The following is a 27,098-nucleotide window of genomic DNA, read 5'->3' on the forward strand; positions in this document are numbered from 1 at the left end:
GGAGTTTGCAATGGACTATGTCATGTCTGCCACATGTAAAAGTTGGGCTAAGCTAAGCTACCTAAGCTATGCACTTCGGAACTCCCGAGCGCCGCCCGCAGCATCCATGGTCGCATCTTGTAACACGACGTCCAGCTGCCACGAGCTCCATACACCCTGCGCCCGCACGCCTCCGCTCACCACTCTCTTCTCTCGTCTTCGCGCCACCACAAAGGCGTCCTCTCCGCGACTCGAACCCACATAACACTGCTCTTGCCTCTGCACGCGGCATTGGCTGCCGTACCCCGCCAACATGGCCAACTACGGAACTTCCATGATAGACATCCAGCGGGACCGTATGCTTCATGTACCCGGGCGCGTCACGTGGCAAGAACTGACACTCTGCAGTCATTCTCAACACCATCCGCACTACCGTTCGCGGCGACGTACGCACACTTGGACTCTGCGCATGCCAATCGCTAACCCCCCAACAGTGGAAGATCCTCATAGTCGACGAAGACAGCAAGAAGCTCATAGACAATGTGGTCAAGGAAGATGACATCCTCGATCTCAACATCACAAGTACGCTGCCTCGTCCCAGACGACAGGTGCCCCCCTAATGCCTCCAGACATTGAGCGCCTCGAAGAACGGAGAACCACACAACGGGACATGGACGCCATATACATACTCTCGCCTAAGCCGCATATTGTCGATTGCATCATGGCAGAGTTCGAGCAGAGACGGTACCGGGGCTTCTTCCTCATATGGACAACATGTAAGAGAATGAGGAGTGATGCGACGCAGACAGGACTAAGAATATGGCAGTGCTCCCACCACCGCTGAAGGAACGAATCGACCGCTCGCAGATGGCACGGGAACAAATCAGGAGCTTCAGGACCGTGCATCTCGACTACCACCCCCAAGAGTCACATCTTGTAACCTTCAAGGACCCCTGGAGCTTTCCCATACTATACCACCCAGAGTGCAACAATCTAGTCGTCCGGCATATGGAGGAAATGGCAGAGAAGGTATGCAAACTACCCGCACGGCATTCGCGCAGATCCTGACATGCTCAGATTACAGGAATCTGCGTCGCGCTTGGCGAATATCCTATCATTCGATATTACCGGCCACGCAACCCAACACACGAGGCTAGTGTGCTCTGCTCACACCTCGCGCGCTTCGTGCAAGATAAACTCGACATGTATGCACAGTTTAACCAGGACTTTCCCCCACAGTCTAACCGGCCTCGTGGGGCACTTTACATCACTGACCGCTCCATGGACCTTGTGGCGCCCTTTGTACACGAGTTCACCTACCAAGCCATGGCTTTCGATCTGCTACCCATCAACGATGCCGACAAAATCACATTCAAAACCATGATCAACGAAGGAGAGGAAGATGCCGAAGAGAAAGATATGGAGATTACCGACAAGGACAAAATATGGGTCGAGAACCGCCATCGCCACATGAAGGATACCCTCGAGAAGATCATTGGCGACTTCAACAAGTTCATCAAGGACAATCCTCAATTCACTAATCCAGAAGAAGCCACGGGTATGGCTGGAATTAACCAGATCAAGGACATGCTCGCTGGAATGCCGCAATTTCAGGAGATGAAACAAGCCTATTCACTGCATCTCACTATGGCGCAAAAATGTATGGAGATTTTTCAGAGCCATAGGCTACCAGATTTGGCTACCATCGAACAGGTATGTAGTTTCACTCAAGTTTCGCCTCGTCTGCTAACCAGCATAGTGTTTGGCTACTGGTCTGGATGAAGACTATCGCAAAGCAAAAAATATGGCTGACCAGGTCGTGCGAGCTTTGGACCAAGAGGGTATCACAGCTTCTGACCGACTCCGTCTGATTGCCATGTACACTTTGTATAAAGATGGAATCCTACCGTCTGATCTGGAAAAGCTCTTGTTACACTCACAACTTCCGCCAACGGACGGTGCCGTTGTCGCCAACCTAGACCTCATCGGCGCACGAGCATCGCGACGATTGAAAGAGAAAAGGGATCCACCCGCGCCACTCTTCCCTCCCAAGGCGGCACCACCTCTGCAAGAAGACGACTACAGCCTTTCTCGATTCAACCCCGCCGTACAAGACATGCTGGAAGAGCACGTCCGTGGCACGCTTCCACAAGACATATTTCCGTTTATCAAGATGTCGCCAGATGACATGACAGCCATGCAAGATAACACTCCCGCAGCATCTCTCCGCTCCGCAAAGCCGACATGGGCGAAATCCCGCTTAGCAAACGTCGAGCCACGCCAGCGCGTCATTGTGTTTATGGCCGGTGGCGCAACATACTCCGAAGCCCGCGCCTGCTACGACGTCTCAGCCAAGACTTCGCGAGACGTGTTCCTCGTCACTTCACACATGGTCAAGCCGCAGCTATTTCTCCGCCAAGTTGGTGACCTGAGCGCCAACCGCCGTCAACTGCATCTCCCACTCGACGGCCCACAACCACAAGCTCCGAAGCATCTGTTCGAGAAGCCGGAGCCTCCCAAACCCGCACCGCCACCGGCAGGCACCAAGCCCATGCCCTCGGGTCTACCACAGGGCCCGAGAGTAGCTGGCCCAAAACCACCAACGGCGCAGATGGGCGCGATCAACCTCAACGCGCCAGCACCAGCTCCAGCCCCTGCACCAACGTCAAGTAGCGGCAAGCATAAAGACAGCAGTGGAAAGCACAAGGATGAAAAGGACAAGGACAAGAAAAAGAAGAAGTTGCATTTGTTTGGCTCCAAGCATTAACAAGGCTGACTGACAGTCTGTGTAGGCCCTTGCATATGCTTCTGGCGTTGATTCGTTGACCTCTCTTTCTTTCTATCTTTGATTTATGGGCTGCGGGAAAAACAGCATGTGTTCTGCATGGCGTGGTGTTTGATGGCGTTTTACAAAAAAAAATACCCGCACGTTGGGTTTCAAGCATCTAGATTTTCTCGCCTACATAGGTAGAAAGAGTTTTTGAAGCATTTCAGTGGTCATTCCACCTTTAAACGTTGTTTTCCCGATATCATTCGAGTCCCTTTCCATGTCCACCACCCCCTCTCCCTCACTCCCACCTTAATAATTCCACTTCGTCGAATAATCCCGCGGACTAACCGCCAGCACCCTTCCCCTTACTCGCCGCCTTATACGCGACCTCTAGGATATCCACCAGCTCCTGCTTATCGCCCAGCGCAAAGTTGATCTTGTTGTTATTCCCCGTGCCAAAGTCGACCTGGATGTGCTTGTTGCGCCAGAAAAACATGACCGTGCACGCGTCGTAGAGTTCGTACATGGCGTTGAAGTCCGGGATCTGTGTGTTGTCGACCGTGTAGATTACGGCGAAGTTTTTGACCAAGGGTGCGGTTTTGAAGAGGTGTTCGTCCTGGGTTGGTTAGTGAGTGGGTGGGTGGGAGGCGTTGGGGAAGGGGAAGGAGAAGGAGAAGGGTAGGAGGCGGTGAAGGTAAGAGAGAGATTTACCATGGTCATACACTCTGGATTGGCGTCGGAGCCGAAGCGGATCACGACGAGGTGGGTTTCTTCGGCGAGGATGGCTTGGTCGACATGCCAAGCGGAAGGCAGGTGGGTGAGAAACATGGAACCCATTGTGTCTTGGAGTTGTTCGTAAAGTCGTGGTTCAGAAGGATTGCGAGATGTGTGTTGTCGGAGAGTGCGAGGATGGAGGTGGGTGGTGTAGAGTGGATTGGAAGGTGAGAGAAGTGCGTCACGTGTTGGACTGGCTAGCACTTTCCATTACTGTCATTCACTACGCTCAACAAATTAGGTGCGAAAAGGTAATAGCGTAGCACCGCGACAACAACCCGACCTCAAAACGCTAAAAATTGACGCGGCCGCATACCGCCATTACATCACTCAATACCTCACGGGCTCCGAATAAAACTCCTCTACCCTCCTCTCTGGCGCATAAAACTCCGCCCTTCCCCTCGCTATCCGAATCGCCTCTTCCCTCTCCAGCCTCTCTCGCTCCTGAATCGAAAACAAATCATATCTCGATCCCGTCGTTTGCTGTGTTTGGCTTGCGCGGTTCTGATATGCACTCGTGTCCGCACTTGGACTCGCCTGCTGAGCTGGGCGAGGCATATTTGGCTGAGGTAACCGTTGGCCAGTCACGGGATCGCGGTTCGCGAGTTCACGCGCTTCTGCTAAGTAGTCGTGGGAGCCGCGGGGAGATGCAGTGGGGAGTGGCTGAGATGATGGTGTTGGTTGTTTTGGGAGGGGCGCGTGGCTGGGGTGATGGGGGTTTGAGTATGGGTTTTTGGATTTGGATTTGGATTTGGAGGATCCTCCGGTGAGCTTGGAGAATAGAGACGGCATGGTGACAGGGAATGGTTCCGTGGAGTTGAGATGGTGAGTCGTGTGGTGCCGGAGCCCAAACGATTTTGGAGCGAGCGCAATGTGTGTGTGTGTGTACAAAACCACCGTATGATCTTCGCTGTCGCCGAAACGTAGGCGATCGTCCCAATTATCCCAGTTCCTTCTGTTGCTTTACTGCGTCCGACGTGTTTACAGGGGGTTCGCTCCTGGATGCCAGAGCGTGAGGCGCCGTGGTGTTCTTGACTTCGTCCTTCCTAAATACTATGGGCTGTACTTCAATGTGATCTGATATCAGAAACAGAGATCAGGCACTTCCGGGACGAGCTGATCACTTATACGAGGGTTCGCGAGAGTCACTGGAGCCTTGACGGTCCAGGCTTAAACGAGGCGTCCAGCACTAACCACATTCAGAATCGAGTATTGGAAAAGGGACCCGTCTCGATTCGCCACGCTCGGCAGAATCATAGTATGTTGGAAAGTAATATGAGAATCCACGGATGGCCTGCCGTTTTGGTCAGGATATATGTATATTGACATAGCACATCACTGAATGATAATTCAAGCACACGATAGTAGCCAATCGCTTCCTGCTAAGGCTCTAACACTGATTCATTGTCTGCTTAAACAAAGTTGTATACCGTCAAAAGCGGTTCGATTACTCTGTATCTTATATCGCAATGAGACTACGAATAGTAGGCAAGGCCACATATTGTTCTCTTTGCTAACAAGTAGGATATCGCTAGCGGTAACCATGCGGACTTCGATGGTCATCGGCATCGACCATCTGCTGTTTATATGTACAACGTTTCAGTGACAATATTCTGATCATTTCATACGCAAATGATTTCTCATGTACTCCTTGTAGGGTAATAGCAGATAACACAATGGCATTGAAACATAAGGCAAGATGATCCTCGACACTTGACATCTCGAGGGCTGAATCAGCGACCAGAAACCCGACGCATCTCCAGTCTAATCAAATGATACGCCACGGAATTTCAGCTTATATGTTGTCTGTTGAGCCGTGGTCAAGACGTGCAACCGTGACACGTGCAAGCTACGCTATGGTCCGCAAGCTCGGTGTTTGAACTTGTGTCAAGAGATATGTTGGTTCCTTCGTTAAGCAAACCCGACCTGTTCTGGATCATTTCACTGTGATACGCTTTGAAACTAGGCCACCGCTCGTCCAATCTTTCACACATCGGGAGACACTTGACCGTGAAATGGCTTTCACCTCCCGACAACGGCCTCAATCGTAGCGATGACCCGCCTGAACGTGCCGATTGCGTTCCCTTTACCGATGACGGACTTGATTATTTACACTCTCCCCCAGCCTGGCGCTTTGAGCATACCTATGGTATTTGCTCCGTTGGCGCTCCTCCTTTGGATATATAATCTACCACCAGTTCCCTCCAATTCGCTCTCTTCCACACTCACAACCCCCAACCATCTTTGCGCTCGACACCTCAACCACTCGAGTAATCTACCAACACCACAATCATGAACATCTTCTTCCGATTCCTTGTCGGCCTGTTCCTCGCCGCCACGGTTCTTGCGAGCGTGGTCCCTGTCCATGAGGGTAACGCTCTCCTCACTCGAGATGTTCCTCTCAACACTACCGACCGTGAGTCGCCTATGCTCTTGAATTTTTTAAACATTCCCTGACTGACTTTGACCATGTAGCATACATCCTTACCGACGGGAAGGCGCCACCGGATCCTTCAGAGGTGTGGCGCGACTACAGCACCGTGCAGACCTGGATCGGCGGCCAGAAATTCATTGCCGTTGGAACGACCATCGGCTCTGAGCTGTACGATATAATCTGGCGGCTACTTGACAAGGAGTGCCCCAACAACTTGGCTGAGAACCGCTGCGACTCTAAGCGGGGAAACATGTGCTGGGCTACTCAGTCTCTGCGCCAGAGCTATCCCAAGGGTAGCTGGGGTGGTAAGTTCTTCGTCCTGCGATGACGAAGGTGTGATAATAACTTTTGTACAGGCTTCACCTGCATCAAGGCCATTCAAGGCGAGTGGCAGAACGGTCCCAAGCGCAACCTGCTCATCGGCGCTGTTGCCGGCACTCTCGAGGCTCTAACCAAGCCTGAGCCGACGGATGGACCTACGAGTAACTGCTTTGACGTCGATGGCAAGAAGGGTTGCAACGTCGGCAACCCGATCCGCGTGAGTCTCATTTGCTGTTCCCTTGATCTGCAAGCTTCTCTAACAGCCACGTCAGGTGAACTTCCCCCCCTACGACGGCAAGCCCAACTTCATGCACATCGATCTCAAGGATACGTACGACGGCGCCATGAAGTGGGATTGCTGTAGCAATTTTCACCGCGCGAATGTCGATGCGGCGATCGATGGCTTGAGCGGTGAGATTGCGGCGAACTTCAAGGCTTGGGACTTCTCGCGTCAGACCAAGTGCTCGTTGATACCGGGCAACGATTGCTCATAGATTATAGCATGGGTATATAGGGAGGTCTTCGAAGATGGTAGTCCTACATGGTGACGTAGCTCAAGAACTAAGACACATTGGTTTATCTTCCCTAGCCCCTTAGCAGACACGACATGATTACATTCTCGATATTGAGACGCTGTTCTTTCGCCATTCTGATTGAAGTTATATTGGCTGTCAATGCAGTCGGTTGTAGTGGCAGAATTACGGTTTAGCATATTCGGTGTGTTCATGAGGTGGAAACCAACATGTGTATGGTATTTCTCACACGGAACAGAGTTGCTATGGGTGAGCATACACAAAATTGGTGGTGATGGGTTTTGATAATGCAAGTAAAACAGTGCAGTTCGAGGGGCACAAAAAGATGACGTCTCTAGGGACCCTTATCGATAAGCTCGCCATAATTTCTCCAACATCGCGACTCACCACCACGACAAACATAAAATGGCCTTTAGAAAGCGCAACGTGGCGCTTGCACGCGCCCCAGCAGGTTCTGACGCGACTGATGTTCCTTCAAGCCCAACAAGCACCTCACCAGCTGCTACTATCCCTGGCGTCCGTCCCTCTCCCATCGATGGCCGCCCCACCACATCCACAGGCACACCCTCTCTCGACAGTATATTAGCAGGCCACGCTGGCTTACCGCTCGGCAATTCTATTCTCATAGAAGAGAGTGGAACGACAGATTACGCTGGTGCTCTACTGCGCTTCTATGCTGCGGAGGGTGTGGTGCAAGGACACAAAGTGCACGTGGTGGGTATGGGCGAGATGTGGGGTAGGGAACTACCTGGTATAACAGAGGATCGTGGAGATAGGAGGAAAGAAAGCAAGGAGAGGGCCGAGAAGATGAAGATTGCATGGAGGTATGAGGGTCTGGGACAGTTTGAGAGTAGTAGAGGTGCGTGCTTGTATATATCCTCTGCGAATACAATTTGCTTCTGGAAGTTTCTGACGATGTATGTGGTAGGCCCAAGCAGAACGGCAGTGCAGAGCGATGGCGCGACAGAAGAGCTGGTATTTTGCCATACTTTCGACCTTGCGAAGCGCCTCACGCTGCCTGTGGGAACAGCGATCAACTACATGCCTATACCGCCACCAGCCCCCAGCTCCACGTCAGTCTTTCCGTCGATACTGTACAAGCTTCAGCAACAATTGGCGTCATCACCAGTAGAAACCATCCACCGCCTCGTCATGCCCTCTCTACTTTCCCCAGCACTATACCCATCCTCATCCGCACACCCGAGCTCCATATTGCAATTCCTGCACGGTCTACGAGCGCTGCTGCGGCAATACTCCACACGACTGACCGCAATCCTCACTCTTCCGTTGACACTATTTCCACGCTCCGCAGGTATCGTTCGTTGGATGGAAATACTATCAGATGGTGTATTTGAGCTGTCTCCTTTCCCATACTCGCATGCACAAGCATTAGCGCAGTCGGCTGGCACAACTAAGGACGAGGAGCGGCCACAGGGAATGTTCGCCGTGCACAAACTACCCGTCTTCCATGAGAAGGGTGGAGGCGGTGGGGCGGACGACTTGGGCGAGGACATGGCGTTTACGTTGAGTCGGCGGAAGTTTGTGGTTGCCAAGTTCAGCTTACCGCCGCTGGAGGGCGATACCGAAGCGCAGGAACAGGCTGTCAGAGAGGCGGCGGGTGGAAGCGCGATGCCGAAGAAGGCAGATCTCGAGTTTTAGACGATCTGGTTTTGTATACGTCGATTAAGGCCTGTTGAACCTCATCGAAAAGACGTGTGGATAAACCGCACCTCCCCAATCCATCGGGTCTTCTCTTTTCACCCGTCAATCTTCGTCCTCGCTATCCTCACCAAGCATGTCTTCCATCTCAATCTGCTCCCATCCAGCGCTACCAGCTCCGGAGCCAAAGCCACGCGTATACTGGCGACCAAATGTAGCGTGTCGGGGATTGAACGTAACAGGTATACCTGCAACGCGGGCACGAAATCGATCACCCATGCAGGACGAGAGTGCCAAGAAGACGAGCCAGAAAAGGAGAGGAACAAAGAATAATAGACCGAGAAGTATCAGCACGTTCATCTTCGCGACAGTGATGATGGAGGAACGAAAGTGATGCGTGGTCACATGCGAAGACCCTGAAAAACAACGTCATCGGTCGGCGCTCAACAACGATTCGCCGACGCTGCCCCTGGAAGTCAACATTACTATCAACGGCAACGACAACATTGCCCAGCGCCTACTCAAAGTCTCGCAAGTATGAACCGATTAATACAAGCACCGCTCAGTGCGCTCTTGCTACTGTCATGCGCACACAAAGCAATGGCGCATGGTGGTGAGCATTCTCAAGTTGTAGTTGCGCCAGATGCAGACTGGCCCACACGGCACATGGCTGGTAAACTCCACTCGTTTCCAAACATGTCGCATGAAACTAAACGTTGCATACAGAGGAACATCATATTTCCGGTTTCGATGCTACGACATTCTTCAACATGCACGATTACGATAGCACCGGCATCTGGACCTCTGTCGACATAAAACGCACCTATGGTCTCGAAGACCCGTCCACCTCACACATTTCACAAACGAAGAAAGACATGGTCGTCAAGGCTGTGCTTGACATGTTCGACATTGACAAAGATGGCGCGATCACATTATCTGAGTTCTTGCAGAAGGACAGTGAGAATATCAAGTTACCGGACTTTGGCATGGGACCTGGACACCATGGAGATGACGAATACGAGTACGAGATTCACCACTGGGAGAAATACCACTCAGGTGACGATGTAAAAGAGGAGGACCTGACACATCCCGAGGATATTGCGCATTTTAAGATGCACGAGGAGAAAGAGGCAAGACAGGAGGAGTGGGAGAGAGCCGAGGCGAAAGGAATTGTGGAGAAGAACATACCGGCAAAGTTCAGGCAGAATTAAAGGATATGAGAAATGGCGCATGCACGCACTGAGGCGAATGGAGTTGGCGGAGCGCGGCTCAAGGCGTTGGGCGGATATACCACAATGATAGGACGACAGGCGGCCACGGAGGGACAGGCACACACCAGTGCCGACTCAAGAGCTACACGCAGTACACAATTGCGGAACGCTCTCGCGAGCATGATTATTGAAATCAAAGACTTTAATCCCGTTCTATAAACGCCGCGTACTAACCAATCATGTCAAGTTTGTCAAATCACGAGGACATCCCTCTTGAGAGGATAGTATCGCACACTTCATCACCTCTTTCACTAGCTGTTCTTGACTTGCTTGTCCGTATTTTTTTGGCCACACTTCTGTTGTGCACTGTGCCGCCTCGTACGCCTTTGTCTTACTCCAATGCACAATCTTGCATTCTTCTAATCTGTGATTAGTACTGACTTAAAGTAGGATAGTAGCATGTGTACACATATCTCATTCATGAGATGACATGTTTCGCATAAGCTCCTGACTTCGGACAACGGACATAGGCTGGTAATGGCTGCGACAATCTCAGCTGGTAGGTCTAAGATGCGCGCCATGCTGGATTTAGCTCGCTGGACAACGTTTACAAGCGAAGGTCAGTTCAAAGGAATAAATATAGAGCGCCTTCAAGACCAAGTGCAGATTTTTCATTTTGTATTGGTGAGATTGTCTCTGGGGCGAAGTCGGGATACGCCCTATGAGCCAAGCCTTCATACAGGCAAACTAGGGTGCCTGAGTCTAAGAGCCTTGGCACGCGCTGCTGTAGGGAGTTATAGTCTGCAGCAAAGAATGTTCGAATCTCCTTTTCGTTGTTGCACGCTAATGCCCTGCGATTTAGCCATCGTAGTGGCGATGGGAAGAATGGACGGAATATCATACTGTGTAACATATTCTGAGAGCAGAAGGCCGACTTGCTTTTTCTATAAAATGGAGAGAATTGATCGTGGACGTGGACATCGATGAATCATGAAGCTTTGAACAGCTAGCAACTGGAAATATCAATCATAGCACTGGGCTGAAAGTAAAGTACCCATCCCGAAGTATCATGAGTCCTATATTACAGTCTAAAATTATTTGATATGTGACGGTGAAAGGGATGCTATGCGAAAACTCGTTTCCTGGTCGGTGACATACACTACACCGCACATCCGGTATTCCTAAAGTACTGCGAGGTTTTTATGATACCAGGTTCAATATACCCGTTGTACACACTCCCACCTATAGACTTCGAGGATGTCTTTGGGGGAAGCTTAAAACCCTGTGGCAAAGACGAAGGAGGCTTTGCCCCAGAAGCCGGAGCAGGCTTAGGAGTGACTGGGATTCTTTGTGGCTTGGCCTCCCTTTTGTTAACCGGCTGCTGTGAGACTGACTGTGCTAGTCTTGAGTTAAGTGGCTTGCAACCAGAATTGGGGCCTTGCAGATTGTTGCATCCTTCAAGACAGAGCTTCAGCGTCACACCGTCGCCTACTTTACTGCACGATGTTGCCTTTGATGCACAGACTAAGCCAGCCGAACATCCATTGTTGTCTGTACAGCGATCGTACTTGTTGAAGTTGGGGGGTCTTCTGGCATCCACAAGACCCACGCTTGTGTTGAGCGAAAGGTCCAGAGGGTCCTCCAACTGCCCACCTGTAACTTCGAACGGCAAAGGCACATCACCACTAGGCTTAGGTGGGATTTTGCGTTCTTTCTGGGTTCTTTTAGAGTAGTTTGTGGAGTCAGGTACACAGAGCGTCGTGTTATCCCAAGTGGCTGCAGCGGCATCTCTCCATAACTGAGTCATATTGAAGGCGTTCCTCGTTGTGAAGTACAGTCTACAATCAGATGCTTCGTAGCGGAACTGTAATGGCGTCAAGTCGTAGGGCCGCATTTGATCGCGAATATTGATGGAAGCGTAGTTCGTGAACATGCCAGTGTCGTCGCGTGAAGGCAGACGGTCAAAGGCGGCCGTATTGTTGACGAGATCTTTTAGGTTGTCGATATCGAAGTCAAGACGATTCGACGTATAAACGACTGCTCCGCGGTTACCACTCGCCGTCTGCATCGGCCCGCGGTTTGGACGTCCGCCCACTGTTATAGTTCGTACGCCTGCCACTTCTGTCATGAGTTCGACAAATAGTGCGCAAGCAGAAGAGCACAAGCCATCCGTAAGCTGGCGAAAGAGTTAGTCACATGAGTCACAGGCTGTTGAATGTTCCTTACCAGGACGATTTCGTCAGGAGCCCAGCTTGGCTGGTCCTCATCATAGCTCGAATTCACCCACGGCTGGTAAGTCCATCCAAACATGTCGTAGTCAAAGACTCTGTCGCTCAGGTTGTAGAGTTGCTGTGACTGTTGTTCGCAAGCACAGAATACAGCAAAGTTGGTCGGCACACCTTCTGAGAAAATCCATCGCTGCGATCTTGGACGGGTCCGAAATATTCTGACCATGTTGCGAAGTTCCGTCCTGTCGCGGCGTTGATACGATTAACAGCGACCCATTCTGATGCCGCAGAGTCTTGGGACTCGAAAGAGTCGGGGTCCAAAGACTGCCACCATTCAGTGTATGCCGTGCCAAGTATGTCTGCAAATCTATGGCTTCTGATGCGACTGCCTGTGTATGGTGGGAGAGTAGGAAAGAATTGCTGGAACGTTGTCATTGCGAGCAAGACCAAGCCACCGCTGTTTCGCTGAAGGTCGATAACCACACGCTTAGTGTCCCGTACCGTCGCATTTCCAATAAATTCGTCGATGGCGTTGAAGAAGTATTTTACGCTGAGGCCATCCTGATAAAAGCTTGGTATACTGAGAATGCCGGTAGACACGTCGTCGAAAATATATCCTGACATAGCACCAGCACCGGCGATCGAGAAGTCATTCTGCACAACTACTGGGTCGCTGGGATATGCTCGAACCTGACCATTCGTAGCACTGCACCAGTTGACTATCAGTTCTGTAGAACTAGAGCAGTTGAAGCCCGGCTCAGCCGCTGGCGCATCTTCATTGTCTTCGACGGGTACATCATATTCTGCCGGCCACCATGGAGGCGAAGTAGAGTTATCCGGGTCGAAACCAGCGGGCACGAGACCCAGAACGAAGTAGTTATAAAAGTCTCCTGGGGTAGTCAAAGGGCCTGTAAGTGCAGTCTCTGCGTACATAGCCAGCCATATCGTATCTAGAGAGGTTTCATTCTCAAAGGTGAAGCTGAGCTCATCTCCAGGGTAAAGTGGAAGGCGTTGGAACACGCTCAAGTACCCTTGTATGTCCTGGGCAGGACTGGTCACAACTGAGTTCCAGTCAGCGTGTGGCTCGAGGTACCCATCCGAGTTGGGTGCAACCAGGGAAGTCAAGTAGTCGATGGCATCGATGTTATTGATCTTCACAACGGGGGAAGGTGTGTAACCTTCCTCAGAAGCTGAGAGTAAGTCCTCCTTCAGATACACCTTTGGTTCTTCCAAGCCGTCTGAAGAGATCGACACAATTGTGTAGGGGCTAGCGAATCTGAAAGCCGCTAGAATGCCCGCATCAAGTGTAACGTGGTTATCGTGGATGCGACTAATAAGCAGCTGTACTTGCGCTTCAAATGCGTACTGGCTCTTGTATGCGCCTGAGCTGATGTTGGCCCGGATTTCCTTGAGTTCTTGTTCGACATCGACCGGCGGCTGCTGGTATCCGTCCGGAGGACTCTTCAGAAACGCCAATGTGCTTTGGAATTGTAATGTATCGTTGTAGTAGTCAATGAAGCGAGAGGCAACAGCAGCGTGAAAAGGCACTTTGCTGATGCACTCAAAGACCTCAGACGCCGCGAAAATGTAAACGCCTGCAAGATATTAGCTGCTATTTGCGCAAATTAAGGTATAGTAGCGCACCTTGCGCTGCTGCAGACATAACATTCAGACATGGTAAGTCAGACGATATCGCATCCTGGCGCCTCTGGAGATAATCGGAAAAGGAATGCGGTACAGCAAGACAGAGAATTGACCACTGAACAAGACCAAAGAAGAAGGCGAAAGACCACATATTGGCAGCCTTGGAAGTCTTCGATGTCAGGACCTAGCAATGCTGTCAAAGATACTAAGGAGATAGAAACGCTGAATCTTTCATCGCGAGGGCCGCTATGCAAGATATGCGGAAATGCTCGATCGAGTCCATATTTGAGGGCCGACGATATGCACACTTCGGGAGCCGCTCTGGGGGCCAAATGGATAAATCGGGAATGAAGGGCGTTGAGGCAACCATCAATAATGTGCGTGCGCTCACCTGCAAGGTTGACAACCTCCAGCTTAGAAGATTGATCTAAACTACACCTTGATAAGGTAAGTGTGCTGAGATTGAGGGGCCATCGTGGCTTGAAGGCTGCAGTTGGTGGGCTTGCGGGTGGAAGACATTGGGGGCCAAGTCCAACTCGGCGAATCACCGCAGCGCAGCCCGGAATGATTGGGACGGCAATAGACACCTCATCTTGCGCTTGTCGCGCTCGAATATTGAGGCTGAACGCCTCTGTTTCAGCCCTGTCAGATATTGCCAGGAACATGGCAGCCCACAGGGCGCATGGAGATTCGTGGTGGTGGTCTTGCCTAAAAGCTGCCTTGCTTTTCGTCTATGCCTAGGTGCCCACCTTCTTCGAATTACATACGTCTGTTATACAGAAAAGCTCAAAGCTTGCAGCTGATCGTATGTGGGTTTTCTTCTAGCTATCCCAATTTCCAGGTACTTCTGAAGATTACCAGACGAACCAAATATGGAACGTGATAGAGAAACAGCGCAGCTCGCACTGCCAGTCGATGTTCATGTAGAAATATTCCTAAATGTTCTGCAGGACCCTCGCTTCCAAGCCTGGAAGCAAACAAATCGCCGTTGGCAGCTACACATTGGGGGAGGCCCAGGAAGTGGTAAGGTCAGTCATGCAACCTAAGTGCTCTTTGCAAATTACACACAGCAAAACGCTTAGAGACTGTGGCTGACACATTCCAAATTTAGACCACTCTCGCAGCTCTCATTGCAAAGCAATTGCGAAGAGAAGAGGCAGCTCCCGTTGCGCTCATTCATGTCCACGACGACGATCTTCCGACTGCTAAGACAGAAACTTCCCTGCAGTACCACGCGTCTTCTATCGATCGACCTCTTCAATCAAACAAGTTCATCAACCACGATAGATCCCTCAAAACTGAAGCTATCAATATTTCGTCATCAGGGATAGACTTCGAGGACTTGTACGCGGTCTTGGTCGATCACCTTACCAGCAAGGATGGAGTCTATCTTATTATAGATGGCCATGACCGATTTGAGAAATCAATACAGGAACGACTACGCCAGAATATAGGTCCACTTGAAGCGCAAGGCCTGAAGTTGCTGCTTCTCAATGCTACGTCCGAACTTGACTCTTTCCCGCTAGCCTGGCCAGTGGAATGCGACAACTGTAAACGTGGAAGCCCAGAAAGTGAGGAGGAAGACGGGTTGCAGATTTATTGGTCGTGTGAGTCTTGCCCATATGATCTCTGCGACAACTGTAGAAACGAGGGCAAACACTGCTATGACGATAGTCACGTCATGTCTGAGCCTTACAATATGATACAAATGAGGCTTGATCTGGTACCCTCAGCCCTGAGACATTTCGTACGTACCGATCTGGAGGCTGAATATGGAGTTGAGATTGAGGAAAATGTCATCGAAACAGTTTGCGAGCCCAGTGATAGCAACATCAATCTTGCCAAGTTGCGGCTCGACCAAATTCGCGATCTTGGAGGGCCACGAGCCATTTTGTCGGCTACTGATCGACTTCCCCGGGAGGTCGTCGCATTTTTCGATGCAGAGATCAAGCGAATCAACGTTCTGGAACCAGCCCAGAGGTACCAAACGCTGTTAGCCATCATTATGGTAGCAGCATGGGGCCCGATGACAGTCAATGAACTTGAGAATGTGCTGAGTGGCGCAAGTAGCTCTAGACCAGATTACACCAGTAGTGATCATCCCTTTGTACGTCGAGTAATTCGGTCCGCTCGTGGACTTCTCTCTTCTTACATCTTACGTGGTACAATGCCATCTGATCAGCAAGAGCCGGACAGACGCAGAATCACTCTTTATATCAGGGACCTGGGCTGGTATATCCGAGAAGACTACAACCAGGATTTAGTTCTAGCTAAGCAGTACCTGAGCCAGGCCAGGGCAGGTGAACGAAATCTTGATCGCAGCCACAGCTTCGAGAAAACTGTTGACGCGAGGAAGGAAGACAGTAAAGGGCCCAAGGGTGAACTGCTCGGAGAGCAGAGCGCAAGAGAGGGACTGAGCGAAGTCTCAGGCAAGAGTGTCGTCGACGCCATACTACGAGAGCCCGCGAGCCTATGTGTACTTTGCCAAAACAGCATATTTCGAGTTAAGTCAAACTCGGGAGTACGAACTTGGGTGAATCAAGACCAAGATGGAAAATGCCCAGTCTGTGTTTATGCCTATAAAGAGATGGCAGAGAAGTCTGTGAATGTGTTAGATCTCCACTGGTCAAGACGAACTATGGGACGGACGTCAAACTCTAACGACCACCTGGTCCTGACCTTGAGAGCCGACAATAGCAATGCGAAACCGACATTTAGAAGATTCGTCTTCATGCTGAAGTCGGAACTCGGGTTCTCACCAAGCGCAAACAACTTAGGGGCGACCACTACTCTGCAACACACTGGTGCGCAGATCAAAAAGTGGCTGGACACGTGCAATACAGGGCACATTGACTGCAAACGTCCTAATTTGAAACCATATGTACCCAAACGACTCGTAGATATCGACACAGGAATCATAGGACATTATCGGGTGATCGAGAGGGAGAAGAAGGAAGAAGGACCTTACGTTACACTCAGTCATAGCTGGGGACGCGAACCAACGTTCTTGAGACTTACGACAGAGAACAAGACTCGGCTCATGGGAGATGGCTTCACGGCGTCTGATCTCGGGAACAAGAACTTCGAGCAAGCAATCGAAGTTGCGCAACATATCGGAATGAAATACATCTGGATCGACTCCTTGTGTATCTGCCAAGCTGGCAAGGACAGAGATTTCAGAGAGGAAGGTCAATACATGCACTTAGTATACCAAAATTCCTACTGCAATATAGTCGCTGCAGACTCGCGGGATGGAGAGGGCGGACTGTTCAGAGACCGCCCTGACAACTTGTTGTCGGGCATGAACGTCGATGAACCATGGGTTGTTTTGGATAAAGAACTCTGGGCAAAGGATCTACTCCGGAGCCCTATTTACACGCGTGGCTGGGTGTTCCAAGGTAAAAAAAAACGTGCTCGTTCGACGAATGATTGCTGATGCCGTGCAGAGAGAATGCTTTCTCCTCGTATCATCCACTTCACGCGCTCCCAAGTCTTTTGGGACTGTAGTACAATCAGTGCCTGTGAGACCCTGCCAGAAGGTCTACCTTTCGCACTATCTGCAACAGCCACAACAGATCGTCGCTGGCGAGGTCGACTGCAACGGAAGAATTCCGATCAAGATGAGTCAAGTCTCGTGGTAGAAGACTCGTTGGAATCGTTCTGGAAGACTGCTGTGCTGAATTACACTTCCTGCGAACTTACGAACCAAGCCGACAAGGCCTTTGCGATTTGGAGTGTTGCAAAGCTAGTGAGAGACAATCTGCAACCTGTAAACCAATATGGTTGCGGGCTGTGGTCAATCGCTTTGCACGAGCAATTAGCTTGGCAGGTAAAAGCCTTGAAGCCGGAATCTAGAATGGCTTCTTTACAGGCTGTGTTTCCTAGCTGGTCATGGGCTTCGGTGAACGCGCCCGTCCAGATCCATGATCGCATTGTGGCGAAAAGATGCTACACTATCAAGAATCACGAGGGTGCCCCACTCAGCTTCTCCGATTTCAAAGACAAAGCAATCAATAGGGACATGCAGCCTCAGTTTGCGGCGTCTGACTCGCTAGCCGTGCGAGGTTACCTCATCCCCGGACGGCTCTACAGGCAATCGGTTAATGGAACCTTCACGTTCGAGTGCGCAGAAACTGGTCCTGCACAGAGACAGAATGTGATAATGGACGAGGACCCTCCTGAGGCCCTATTCAAGCTCTTCAAATTTCACCTTCTGCCACTCGTCGCTCAAAAAACGAGCGATGATGAAACGACCTATGCCGGGAGTGCACTGGTGCTCATGTCAACTCATGACTACCGGCGGCTTACTCGATCAAGACTCGTGGAACAGGTATCCTACTTGGTGAACTCATACAAGTATGATTCTCAGGAAAGCAAATCTTATGCGGCCCGGAAGACAGAATTACAGATGTTGCGCTGGGGCGTTGGTGCCCTGAATGCATGTCTTCACCGAGTCGCAAAGCAGGATAGAGACCTGCCAGCAAGAGATGGAAATGCATTTCGTAGAGTCGGTGTGGTGCAGTTCAGTGATCTTGCTGCCGAAGAGTGGGTGAAGATTAGGAAAGACGAGGAGAGGATAATCTGGCTAGATTAAGCTCCGTACAGCATTCGGGGACTTGGGACAGCTTGGACTGTGGTAGATATGGTATCTCCATCTTGAGCTGCTCAGCTATTAGCTCCTGAATTTCATTTCTTGTACTGGTGAGGTAGTCTAAGTGAAGCATAAAAGCAGCGAGTGCACCACACCGATCAACAACAGCCTTGCAATATTTTTTAGAGTGCAAGGGCGGCAGGGAGAAACGGTGTGGCGCGCTCCGCACGTACGCGACACGACATGAGCTGATACCATATCTTCTGGAGCATACCCATAATGAGGTCGTAAAGGGGTATATACACACATGCTGGTCCATCCAAGATCCTTTGTCTAAACCTTTCGGAGTTTTCGAATGTATACAGACTGCCTCTTCAGCTCTTCGAGGCGGACAGGAGTTAAGACGGCGCCCCACCAGAGTGGGGCTGACTAGCGTCCTACTCGCAAGCCCGCGTCTTTAGGCACCGCCTGCCTCAAGCAGCTCTGCGGCAGGATGTTCAGCCCATGGCGATGAGCAGAATCAACGACCTTTCTCATCATCGGCGCCTCGTGGTCTTTCGGCCACGACGATTTCTGTTTCAATCCTGACTTTTCGATGTGCATAGGGAATCTGTTTTTCTTCAAGCATGTCGAAGTCTCGACATGTTGGGGGCCAAAACATGGGGGCCAACAAGCTAAAGTGCACATGGCTCTTCGACATGGCTGCATGAGCTGATGCCATAAGCTTGACCGGAACTGCGATAGCTTTTGTATCATAAACTCAGTGGTGCGCTTCGAGCCTTCCTGACTTGATCTTGCTTTCGAATGCGGAGTGCTTCGAGCTTCGCATCCGTGACCTTCACTTCTGCTTGCTAAGCGGCTTAGACGTTTTGAAGTCCACCGCGCGACATCTTCAGTATGGCGCTTTTGCAGCCGCAGAGCGATATCGCGGCGTTGTGGGAGGAGGCATTGAATGATTACAAGCGAGTAACGGACATCGACATGCGCGGCCGTCTAAATATGCAGCGCAGCGTCAATACTATCATGGTAACCGATGTTTCCTACCTTCCAAATCTTGTTGAATAGGAACATGACCACTTTCGGACATCCTAGGTGTTTGTTGCTAACCTAGCAATCTTCAGATGGACCAACAACGTCAATTGGAAAACTTTGCAGTGTTCCGACATGACAAAGGGAAGCTCGACAGATTTCGGACCATGATCTCAAGCAATGCAGACATTATCCAAGGCGTTGCGCAACACGTAGCAGACGCCGCAAGTGCTGCCTTCCCTCCCAGTTCAGCCATCTTGACCGCGTTCACATTCGTCATGACTGCGTCAAAGCACATCTCTGATGATTACGATATGATTGAGGGCTTTTTTGGCATCATGCAATCATTCTTGAAGCGCCTCTCGCTACTGGAAGACAAGATTCCGGCCGAGAGAGACTTTCAGATCTTCGTCGTCACCGTGTTCTCGTCGCTCCTGAAGCTTTCTGCGATAGCACGCGCCTATTGTGCGAAGGGCCGTTTCTCTAAATGGGCGAAAGCTTTAGTTGACGGCAAAGACCCCGAACTACAAGCCGCATACGAAAAGCTCACGGGGAGCCTTCAAGACCTAGAGTCTGCGATAATCATGAAGACGCTGAGAACGACAATCGAGATCAGCGAGGATGCAAGATCGACCAATCAAAATGTCAAAGCCATTCAAGGCCAGTTGGGAGGAATATCGGCCATGTCCATGCAGACATTGGAAACGAGCCAGCAAACTTTCAGCGTCGCCATGCGTACCGAAACAGGAGTGCAACAACTGATTCATACGTCAATCAATAACGCAACTGCAGGGACAGAGATGCTGCGTCTCCAAAATGACATAGCAAAAAAGCTAGACAAGATGCAGTCGAAGGATAACAAGGACAAGCAGCGGAACATGAAGTCCGGTGCCAGTAGGCCGGTGAACTTTGAGCGACTATGGAACCTTCTCAAAAACCAGGCTGAGGGCGGCGTCAGTGAGCGTTTAGCTGACATGCAGCTCTCTGGCATTCAAGGACTTTTTGATTGGGTCCAACAAGATGCGGCCTTTCGACAAATTATCGATGAGGAAGAAAGCATTCTTTGTGTGAGCGCGAAATCTGGTATGGGGAAGTCATCTCTCGCCTACTATATGTTCAACTATCTGGAACAACAATTTTCCGCGGAATCTACGACATGCATCACTTGGTTTCCTTTCGACGAGGAGCATTTTGAAATGCGGTCAGTGAACAACATGCTTCGATACTGTGCGATCCGCGCTGCAAAGAAAGATGCTCAATATTGTACGGAGGTCTTAAGCACTTTGCAACGAGATGATCCATATGGCCTTCGCCTTGAAGAGAACGAAGACGCATGGAAGCTCTTGATAGAAACAAGATTTACCAAGGAGTCTGATCGACGGTTGATTCTGGTTCTGGATGGGATTGATCAGATTGATGAGGAGGACTTTCCAGTGTTCAAAGAGCTACTGACAAAGATCAGGAGCCTACAATGCACGATTCAAGTCATAGGTATGACACAAAAGACTTCCAATCCGCTCAATTGACTCGCTAACTGTGAATTAGTAAGTCAATTTTCTCCTCTTTACGTATTAAGGGGTATCCACGCTATGCTCTGAACTTTTCGATCTCGCAGGACTATCCCATCAGCTGCTGACTAACGTCGCGTACAGTTCACGTGTGACCCGGAGAAGAAGCAGGACTTGTCTTCATTAAAACCACAATTTATCGAGCTGAGCCGCGACAGGATGATACATGACATGCGCAAATTTACCTGGTCTAGAACGAAGACCTTATCTCGTTTGCGGAAGCTGAGGCTCGAAGTACGGAAGACGATACGTAAGAAGGTGATGCAAAAAGCAGATTGTAAGTCTCGAGCGGTACATGAAGCTCAAAGATGGGCGGATCTCTTCCTAGACGCAGACACGCTACAAGAAACGCAACCTGAAGTCTGTGCTGACAACGTCCAAAGCCTTGGTGTACATTGACCATACTATGCGCCGACTTAATGCCATTGGTCGCGAAGGGCCCATCAAGAAAGAGCTAGAAAACCTACCCGGGAGTACCACGGCCCTCTATCGCATGCTCTTCGAGGAATGCCAGAAGAATCGTACTTCAGAAGACCAAGAGTTGCTGAGAGCCTTACTCGCGTGGTTAGCATACATGAAGACCAAAATGACGGTTTCAGAAGCGAATATGCTCATAGGAATACTCAAGAAGGACAACGCAATCAGCATCGAGGAGGAACTTGATGGGCGCTTATCTAGACTTCTCCGCATTTCAGGAGATCGGGCAGAAGTTGGGCAGGACGACTCCAGTGGAGATGAAGAACGAATCAGCGAAGGGGATGAAGACGCTGTGAGCCGGACAGAGGATGCGAGTAACTTCTTGAGCTTCCAAGAACGATCCCTCAAAGCCTATTTCCGAAGCGCTATTCAAGATCACCCAGATGGTCTGCGATGCACAGCTACAGAGGCGCAGGCAATAATATTCCGGACGTGCGCTACCATCTTGACAGCACCGGAGAAAGACCAGACACCCGCTGGACAGCAATTGCTGAGTTACGCTGCTAGGTGGTGGCTTTCTCATCTACTAGAGATCAAAATTGGTGAAGATGACCACATCAGCGACGATATGGCCAAGCTCATTATCGAGAGCATCTACAGTGTCCTCACAAATAAGAGCGACTCCCTGAAGCCTCTGGAGCTGCTCGCTGTAGGCTCCAAGACCATTCTCAATGGCGAAGAAATCCCTCAGGAAGAAGTGCTTGTTGCATTGTCGGCCTGGGCCAAACGCGCCATGCCCCTGCCTCCAAATCAACTGCCTTACGGTATCTTGGATTGGTTCCGGCCGCTGGCCCAACAGCCACTACGTGTCTTTATCGGTCTAGCCCGTGAACACATCAAGAACTGGTTCTCTTCCAGTAACAAAGGAGAGGCATACAGTGCTTTCGTCAGTGCTCATGCTGCACTTCGGGAGGGTCGAAATCTCCCTGAATTAAAGCAGAGCCCGACTCTTGGAGATTATTTCGTAGAATTCGTGGAGGAGGACAATACTTTCACAACGCGATCTTTCGAGGTGGTTGCCAACTGCTTTTGGGACATAGTCAAGACTTCTTCGTCCTTCAGGGGCATTGGAATGGCAATGGACCTCTGTGGACTGTACGAACCATCTCTAAAACAGTTCGACAAAGGGCTTGAAGATGACACAATCGATACATCCGAGAAATTCATGTTGCTAGCGTGCAAAGCAGAAGGTTTGTGGTGGCTGGGAACCAAGGTTGAATTGAATGACGAAGAGAAGAAACGGCAATACATTGAAGAGTCGCTCCCTATCTTCTGCCAAGCTAACGAACTCTATCACCAAATGAGCAAAGCGGGTCAGGTTGACGATGACATTCGGTCATGTGCATCGTTCAACTTTGGAAACACGGCGCATGTGGCTGCACTCCTGGGAAAGTCGGAAATGGTACTTGATGCGGTCAAGGAGAGGCTGGAGACTAAATCACAAGTGCCTCCGAGTAACTTGCCTGACATCACAAGCGCTTTACACAAGGCTGGAGAGCTCACTACAATCATCAAGCTCTTGAAGCTTCTCAGCAAGACAGACCTTACCTGGTATCTGATCTCGGATACAGCCGAGGTGGTCCAGGAAGCTGCAATGCGCGCAGGTGAAGGCCAATACATGCTCGATATGTACGACGCAGCCCAAAAAGCAGTCAGTACCTGGTCGTTTGAGCCTGCGGAATTGAAGACACGCCTGCAGTCCTCTGCGGCTATTTTCGCCCGCCAGGCGCTCGGCAATGTAGCTTTCGCCAGAGCGTCACTCAGAGAAATGATCGATGACCCCAAAACACCGACCTGGCGCGTTTTGGACGGTTGCAACCAACTCGCTGAGATATTGGTGGAAGACTTCAGAACATCCAATGATCCTCGGGCCAAACAAAGAGCGTTGGAGGAGACCATCAAGCTGCTCGAAAAGCCTGCTGAAGTGTTGCCGAGCGTGTATAACCCTGGCGAATCGCACTTGGTTGTTACCGTCGCACTCATGCAGCGACGGCTCGGCTCTACCCTGGATATGTCTGACCGCTTGAACGCTGGGTTCCAGAATTGCGTGGAAGAACTTCGTGATGATCAAGGCTTGAATGACCAGTTTGCATTGCGGCGATTGGCGCGAGTGCTTCGTTGCATTCCAGGATTCGAAGACGCTGCTAGCATAGCTTACACGGCACATTTGTACATTGTAGACGAAGAAGTACATCGCAAAGAGCGCGAAGCCGAGAACACATCCCAGGAGAAGGATTCTCAGGCGTTGAGTGATGGAGGAAAAGCGCCTGTTGATGGTGTTGAAACAAAGAATGGCCTTGTGGTGGAGCAGGAAGCTCCGACAGTCGCCCAGTCCATCGACGCTCTCGTCAATGGCGACTCTGATCCCGGCGCTGGCGGAGATAAAAACGTTATCAACACCGAGAACGGCGTTCCTACGAACGCAAAGCCAGACACTGTCGAAGAAAGCACACCCAAGACCACCATGAACCATCCAGACGAAGACCTAAACGAGAATGCCTCCTTCTACTGCAACTACTGTGGCCAAGTATCCAACGACTGGTCAAGCGGCGCGTACTTCTGCATGTACTGTATCGACATGGACATTTGCGAGGGGTGCTACCAGAAAAAGATAGCACGAGAGAAAGGTGAACTCGAGCCAGATTGGCACACCATATGCCCAGAGGGCCACAAGCACATCAGAGGGCCGATACAGGGATGGAAAGGTATGAAGAGTGGTATCATGAAAATCGGAACGGAAGAGGTGCCGTTCAAAACGTGGCTTGTCCAGCTGGAAGTCAGATGGGCCAAGTATTGGGAAGACTTTTGGACTGAGGCTGAGATGGTGTAGGAAACAAGCTACTAAGCTTTCAAGCGAATCAAGATTGATGGGCAGTACCATGATTCCCTGGTTTACATTCATGTAAATCTTTATTTGACTCGCTTGGATGTTTTGTGTCGGTGAATGGCCATCCTGGAGGGTTTAACGGAATTCCGACGCGGGCAACGTAGATTTATGAAACCCTAAATCGGTCAGGTGATGCTCTGCTAATTTGAATTGGCAATATATAATGCGTTGAAGAAATCTTGGTTGATGCATTGCCGGAGACAAATGCTTTGGGCCATGATGCGGCAGTCTCCGTGGCTTCTCCACAAGCCGAGGCACAGACGCGTGATCGTGACGACCTGGGGAAATCGGCCCTCCCGCTTGGGCGATGTCATTGCGCTCCAACCTTATTCTTCCAAGGTGCCTCCTGCCATCATGTTTCACGATGCTATGTACTCTTCAACTCCATGACACAATAATGCTCTATTAATCTCATTGTATGCTTCTTCCACGCAATTGCCCGTGACACCTCCGCGGCCAACCGCGCTCACATAGAACCCGACGCATCAAGCCGGCCGCTGTTCAATCCAATCACTAGCCACCATGACGACCTCAGATAAGAGTCGCAAACACTCTGCGACTCCCTCGCCCGCCGAACAAGCACCTGACCTCAGCATAACCGCGGACGATCGAGTATACCTACACACTGCCGGCTATGAGGAGTCTCCCGAGCGCGGGCTCATCCAGAGCATGGCACGCTTCCGCTCGTCGCCGCTCGACTTCATACGCGAAGTGTCGATGCACTTCTCAGGCACCGGGTGGCGCTCATTCGACAATCACATTGGCCAGCCAGAGTTCTACTCGGGCTTCAGCGAAGACATGAAGGCCCGAGTGCTGAGCAGTCCCATGCTCGTCGCCAAAGTCCGAGAGCTCGCGGCGAAGCGGGTTGAGGTAGAGGCAAAAGAGGGCCTCCTGGGCGAGGATGTTCAGAAGGGCAGTGGTGTGGCGGGGGAAGACCAAAAGAGGAAGCGGAGAGAGGAGATTGAAGAGCAGCTGATGGAAGTCAGCGACAGCTGGACGGACAACATGATCTGCAAGATGGAGAGCAAGCGCTTCATTCGCGGCGCATATTGGTTCGCTTCGCAGCTGTTGACTCGGGCGTATCACCAGGGCGTGCACGTCTCTAGCGAGGAGGTGCTTCGTCTGCGCGCGGTTGCGGAGAAAGCGGCCAAGGATAAACAGTCTATCATCTTCCTGCCGTGCCATCGGTCGCATGTCGATTACGTTTCGCTTCAGATTATATGCTACCGAATTGGACTTGCGCTTCCGACGGTCGTTGCGGGCGACAACTTGAACTTCCCGGCCGTCGGGTCTTTCTTGCAACATGCGGGCGCCATGTGGATACGGAGGAGCTTTGGAGACGATCAACTTTACATCACGCTGGTACAGGCATACATCGATACCCTGCTACAGACCGGCTACAATATGGAATGCTTTGTGGAGGGGGGCAGGAGCCGGACGGGAAAGCTTCTGCCACCAAAATTCGGCATCTTGAGCTATATGCTCGATAGTGTTGCAAGTGGACGGGTCAAGGATGCCATCATATGCCCGGTATCGACGCAGTACGACAAGGTCATTGAAGTCGACTCCTATATCAGCGAGCTACTCGGCCAGCCAAAACCCAAGGAGAACCTAATGGACTTCCTTTCGGCATCATCTGTGCTGTCGCTGAAGCTTGGCCGGGTTGATGTCCGATTTCATGAACCGTGGTCTTTACGCACCTTCATTGACGAACAACGCGAGCGCTTCAGCAAGCTGCCACAACAACTCGATACAAAAGAGAATCGCTTACGACTCCTGCGAACACTGGGCTACAAGGTACTGTCCGATATCAACGATGTCTCAGTAGTCATGCCAACGGCGCTCGTTGGCACAGTACTACTAACACTCCGTGGGCGCGGCGTCGGCAAGTCTGAACTCATAAGACGCGTGGAATGGCTCAGCGAGAGAGTAAGGGCACAAGGCGGTAGAGTCGCCCACTTCGGCAACCTCGCTACCAGCGTCGTTGTCGACCGCGCACTCGACGTGCTCGGCCCAGGACTAGTCGGCCTGGTCCCCGGCTTACCAGAAGACACATTCTACGCCGTCGACCGCTTCCAGCTTTCCTTCTACCGCAATATGACCATACATCTCTTCATCCTGCAATCCCTCGTCAGCGCCGCGCTTTACACCAAAGTCAAACAAGGCGGCGGCCCGGAATACCAACGCATCTCCTACGTCGACATGCACTCACAAGTATACTTCCTCTCGCAGCTGTTCCGCGGCGAATTCATCTTCCCCACCGAAGGCCTCGATTACAACCTGCGCCGCACCCTCGCAGGCCTCGAATCAGACAACGTCATCAAGATCACACGCTCCTCCACCGACATCCGATCCAGAGGATGGCAAAGGCCGCATCGAATGGATCGAACTCACCCCAGCGGAGCGCGAATCCGGCCGCGAAAACTTCGACTTCTACCTCTTCCTCATCTTCCCCTTCATCGAAGCCGCCTGGCTCGGCTGCATCAGCCTAATGATGCTCACACCGCCCTTATCCCACCCCCCTTCCTCCTCCACCTACCTCGACATGAAAGCCGTGCAAAACCGCGCACAGCTCTTCGGCAAGACATTGTACCACCAAGGCGACCTGTCCTACTTCGAAGCCGTGAACAAAGAAACCCTGAAAAACGCGTACACGCGCTTCGAAGACGAGGGCATGATTGTGGTTACTAAGCCCAAGGACAAGAGCCCGAGTATGATTCGCTTGAACGAGGAGTGGGTACCAGTGCGCGGCGAGAAGGGGATCATCGCCGACGGCCCGCTTTGGAGGTTTGCGGAGAGGATTAGCAGTAGTCGAAGAGAAGGGAAGAATCGGAGGGATGGCGCAACGGTGCAGCATCGCGTGTTGCACCTGGCGGATCTTGTAGGGGAGGGGTTGTGGGAAGGGGGTGGAAGTAATGTTGGTGTTGAAGTGGACAAGGGAAAGAAGAACAGGAAGAAGAGAGGTGGTATATCGCGCTTGTATACATTTCATA

General features: G+C 51.1%; 11 protein-coding genes across 11 annotated transcripts in view; 7 read left to right on the plus strand and 4 right to left on the minus strand.

Moving 5' to 3' along the window:
* Positions 1-292: 292 nt before the first annotated feature.
* On the plus strand, positions 293-2,746 carry SNOG_08661 (hypothetical protein; the record flags this gene model as incomplete). Its single annotated transcript, XM_001798918.1, has 7 exons — positions 293-335; positions 388-561; positions 609-755; positions 785-1,008; positions 1,057-1,639; positions 1,665-1,692; positions 1,750-2,746. The coding sequence occupies 7 exons, from the start codon at positions 293-295 to the stop codon at positions 2,744-2,746; spliced, it is 2,196 nt and encodes a 731-aa protein (XP_001798970.1).
* Positions 2,747-3,092: 346 nt separating this feature from the next.
* Positions 3,093-3,586, minus strand: SNOG_08662 (hypothetical protein; the record flags this gene model as incomplete). The annotated part of the gene is made up of 2 exons (XM_001798919.1): positions 3,093-3,365; positions 3,461-3,586. The coding sequence occupies 2 exons, from the start codon at positions 3,584-3,586 to the stop codon at positions 3,093-3,095; spliced, it is 399 nt and encodes a 132-aa protein (XP_001798971.1).
* A 267-nt stretch (positions 3,587-3,853) lies between these two features.
* Positions 3,854-4,315, minus strand: SNOG_08663 (hypothetical protein; the record flags this gene model as incomplete). The annotated part of the gene is made up of 1 exon (XM_001798920.1): positions 3,854-4,315. One exon carries the CDS (start codon positions 4,313-4,315, stop codon positions 3,854-3,856), a length of 462 nt encoding a protein of 153 aa, XP_001798972.1.
* A 1,500-nt stretch (positions 4,316-5,815) lies between these two features.
* SNOG_08664 (hypothetical protein) lies at positions 5,816-6,772 on the plus strand (the record flags this gene model as incomplete). Its single annotated transcript, XM_001798921.1, has 4 exons — positions 5,816-5,939; positions 5,999-6,262; positions 6,314-6,495; positions 6,542-6,772. 4 exons carry the CDS (start codon positions 5,816-5,818, stop codon positions 6,770-6,772), a joined length of 801 nt encoding a protein of 266 aa, XP_001798973.1.
* Positions 6,773-7,216: 444 nt separating this feature from the next.
* SNOG_08665 (hypothetical protein) lies at positions 7,217-8,470 on the plus strand (the record flags this gene model as incomplete). Its single annotated transcript, XM_001798922.1, has 2 exons — positions 7,217-7,670; positions 8,205-8,470. The coding sequence occupies 2 exons, from the start codon at positions 7,217-7,219 to the stop codon at positions 8,468-8,470; spliced, it is 720 nt and encodes a 239-aa protein (XP_001798974.1).
* Positions 8,471-8,575: 105 nt separating this feature from the next.
* On the minus strand, positions 8,576-8,830 carry SNOG_08666 (hypothetical protein; the record flags this gene model as incomplete). The annotated part of the gene is made up of 1 exon (XM_001798923.1): positions 8,576-8,830. One exon carries the CDS (start codon positions 8,828-8,830, stop codon positions 8,576-8,578), a length of 255 nt encoding a protein of 84 aa, XP_001798975.1.
* Positions 8,831-9,240: 410 nt separating this feature from the next.
* On the plus strand, positions 9,241-9,681 carry SNOG_08667 (hypothetical protein; the record flags this gene model as incomplete). Its single annotated transcript, XM_001798924.1, has 1 exon — positions 9,241-9,681. One exon carries the CDS (start codon positions 9,241-9,243, stop codon positions 9,679-9,681), a length of 441 nt encoding a protein of 146 aa, XP_001798976.1.
* A 1,493-nt stretch (positions 9,682-11,174) lies between these two features.
* Positions 11,175-13,704, minus strand: SNOG_08668 (hypothetical protein; the record flags this gene model as incomplete). The annotated part of the gene is given in 5 exon segments (XM_001798925.1): positions 11,175-11,232; positions 11,250-11,775; positions 11,844-12,030; positions 12,081-13,504; positions 13,554-13,704. 5 exon segments carry the CDS (start codon positions 13,702-13,704, stop codon positions 11,175-11,177), a joined length of 2,346 nt encoding a protein of 781 aa, XP_001798977.1.
* A 788-nt stretch (positions 13,705-14,492) lies between these two features.
* SNOG_08669 (hypothetical protein) lies at positions 14,493-18,147 on the plus strand (the record flags this gene model as incomplete). The annotated part of the gene is made up of 6 exons (XM_001798926.1): positions 14,493-14,576; positions 14,692-15,160; positions 15,287-15,660; positions 15,736-16,741; positions 16,787-16,951; positions 17,000-18,147. The coding sequence occupies 6 exons, from the start codon at positions 14,493-14,495 to the stop codon at positions 18,145-18,147; spliced, it is 3,246 nt and encodes a 1,081-aa protein (XP_001798978.1).
* Positions 18,148-19,340: 1,193 nt separating this feature from the next.
* On the plus strand, positions 19,341-24,048 carry SNOG_08670 (hypothetical protein; the record flags this gene model as incomplete). Its single annotated transcript, XM_001798927.1, has 2 exons — positions 19,341-20,664; positions 21,125-24,048. 2 exons carry the CDS (start codon positions 19,341-19,343, stop codon positions 24,046-24,048), a joined length of 4,248 nt encoding a protein of 1,415 aa, XP_001798979.1.
* A 449-nt stretch (positions 24,049-24,497) lies between these two features.
* SNOG_08671 (hypothetical protein) overlaps positions 24,498-27,098 on the plus strand; it is a gene marked incomplete at its 3' end in the record, with an annotated part of 3,234 nt that continues 633 nt past the window's right edge. Inside the window, exons 1-2 of the mRNA XM_001798928.1 lie at positions 24,498-26,437; positions 26,463-27,071. Coding sequence (XP_001798980.1) covers positions 24,628-26,437; positions 26,463-27,071 — 2,419 coding nt within the window. The 5' untranslated portion in view covers positions 24,498-24,627. The remainder of the gene's footprint in view (positions 26,438-26,462; positions 27,072-27,098) is intronic.

Source organism: Parastagonospora nodorum (genome assembly GCF_000146915.1).
Source record: "Parastagonospora nodorum SN15 chromosome Unknown scaffold_13, whole genome shotgun sequence".
Classification (NCBI taxonomy): domain Eukaryota; kingdom Fungi; phylum Ascomycota; class Dothideomycetes; order Pleosporales; family Phaeosphaeriaceae; genus Parastagonospora; species Parastagonospora nodorum.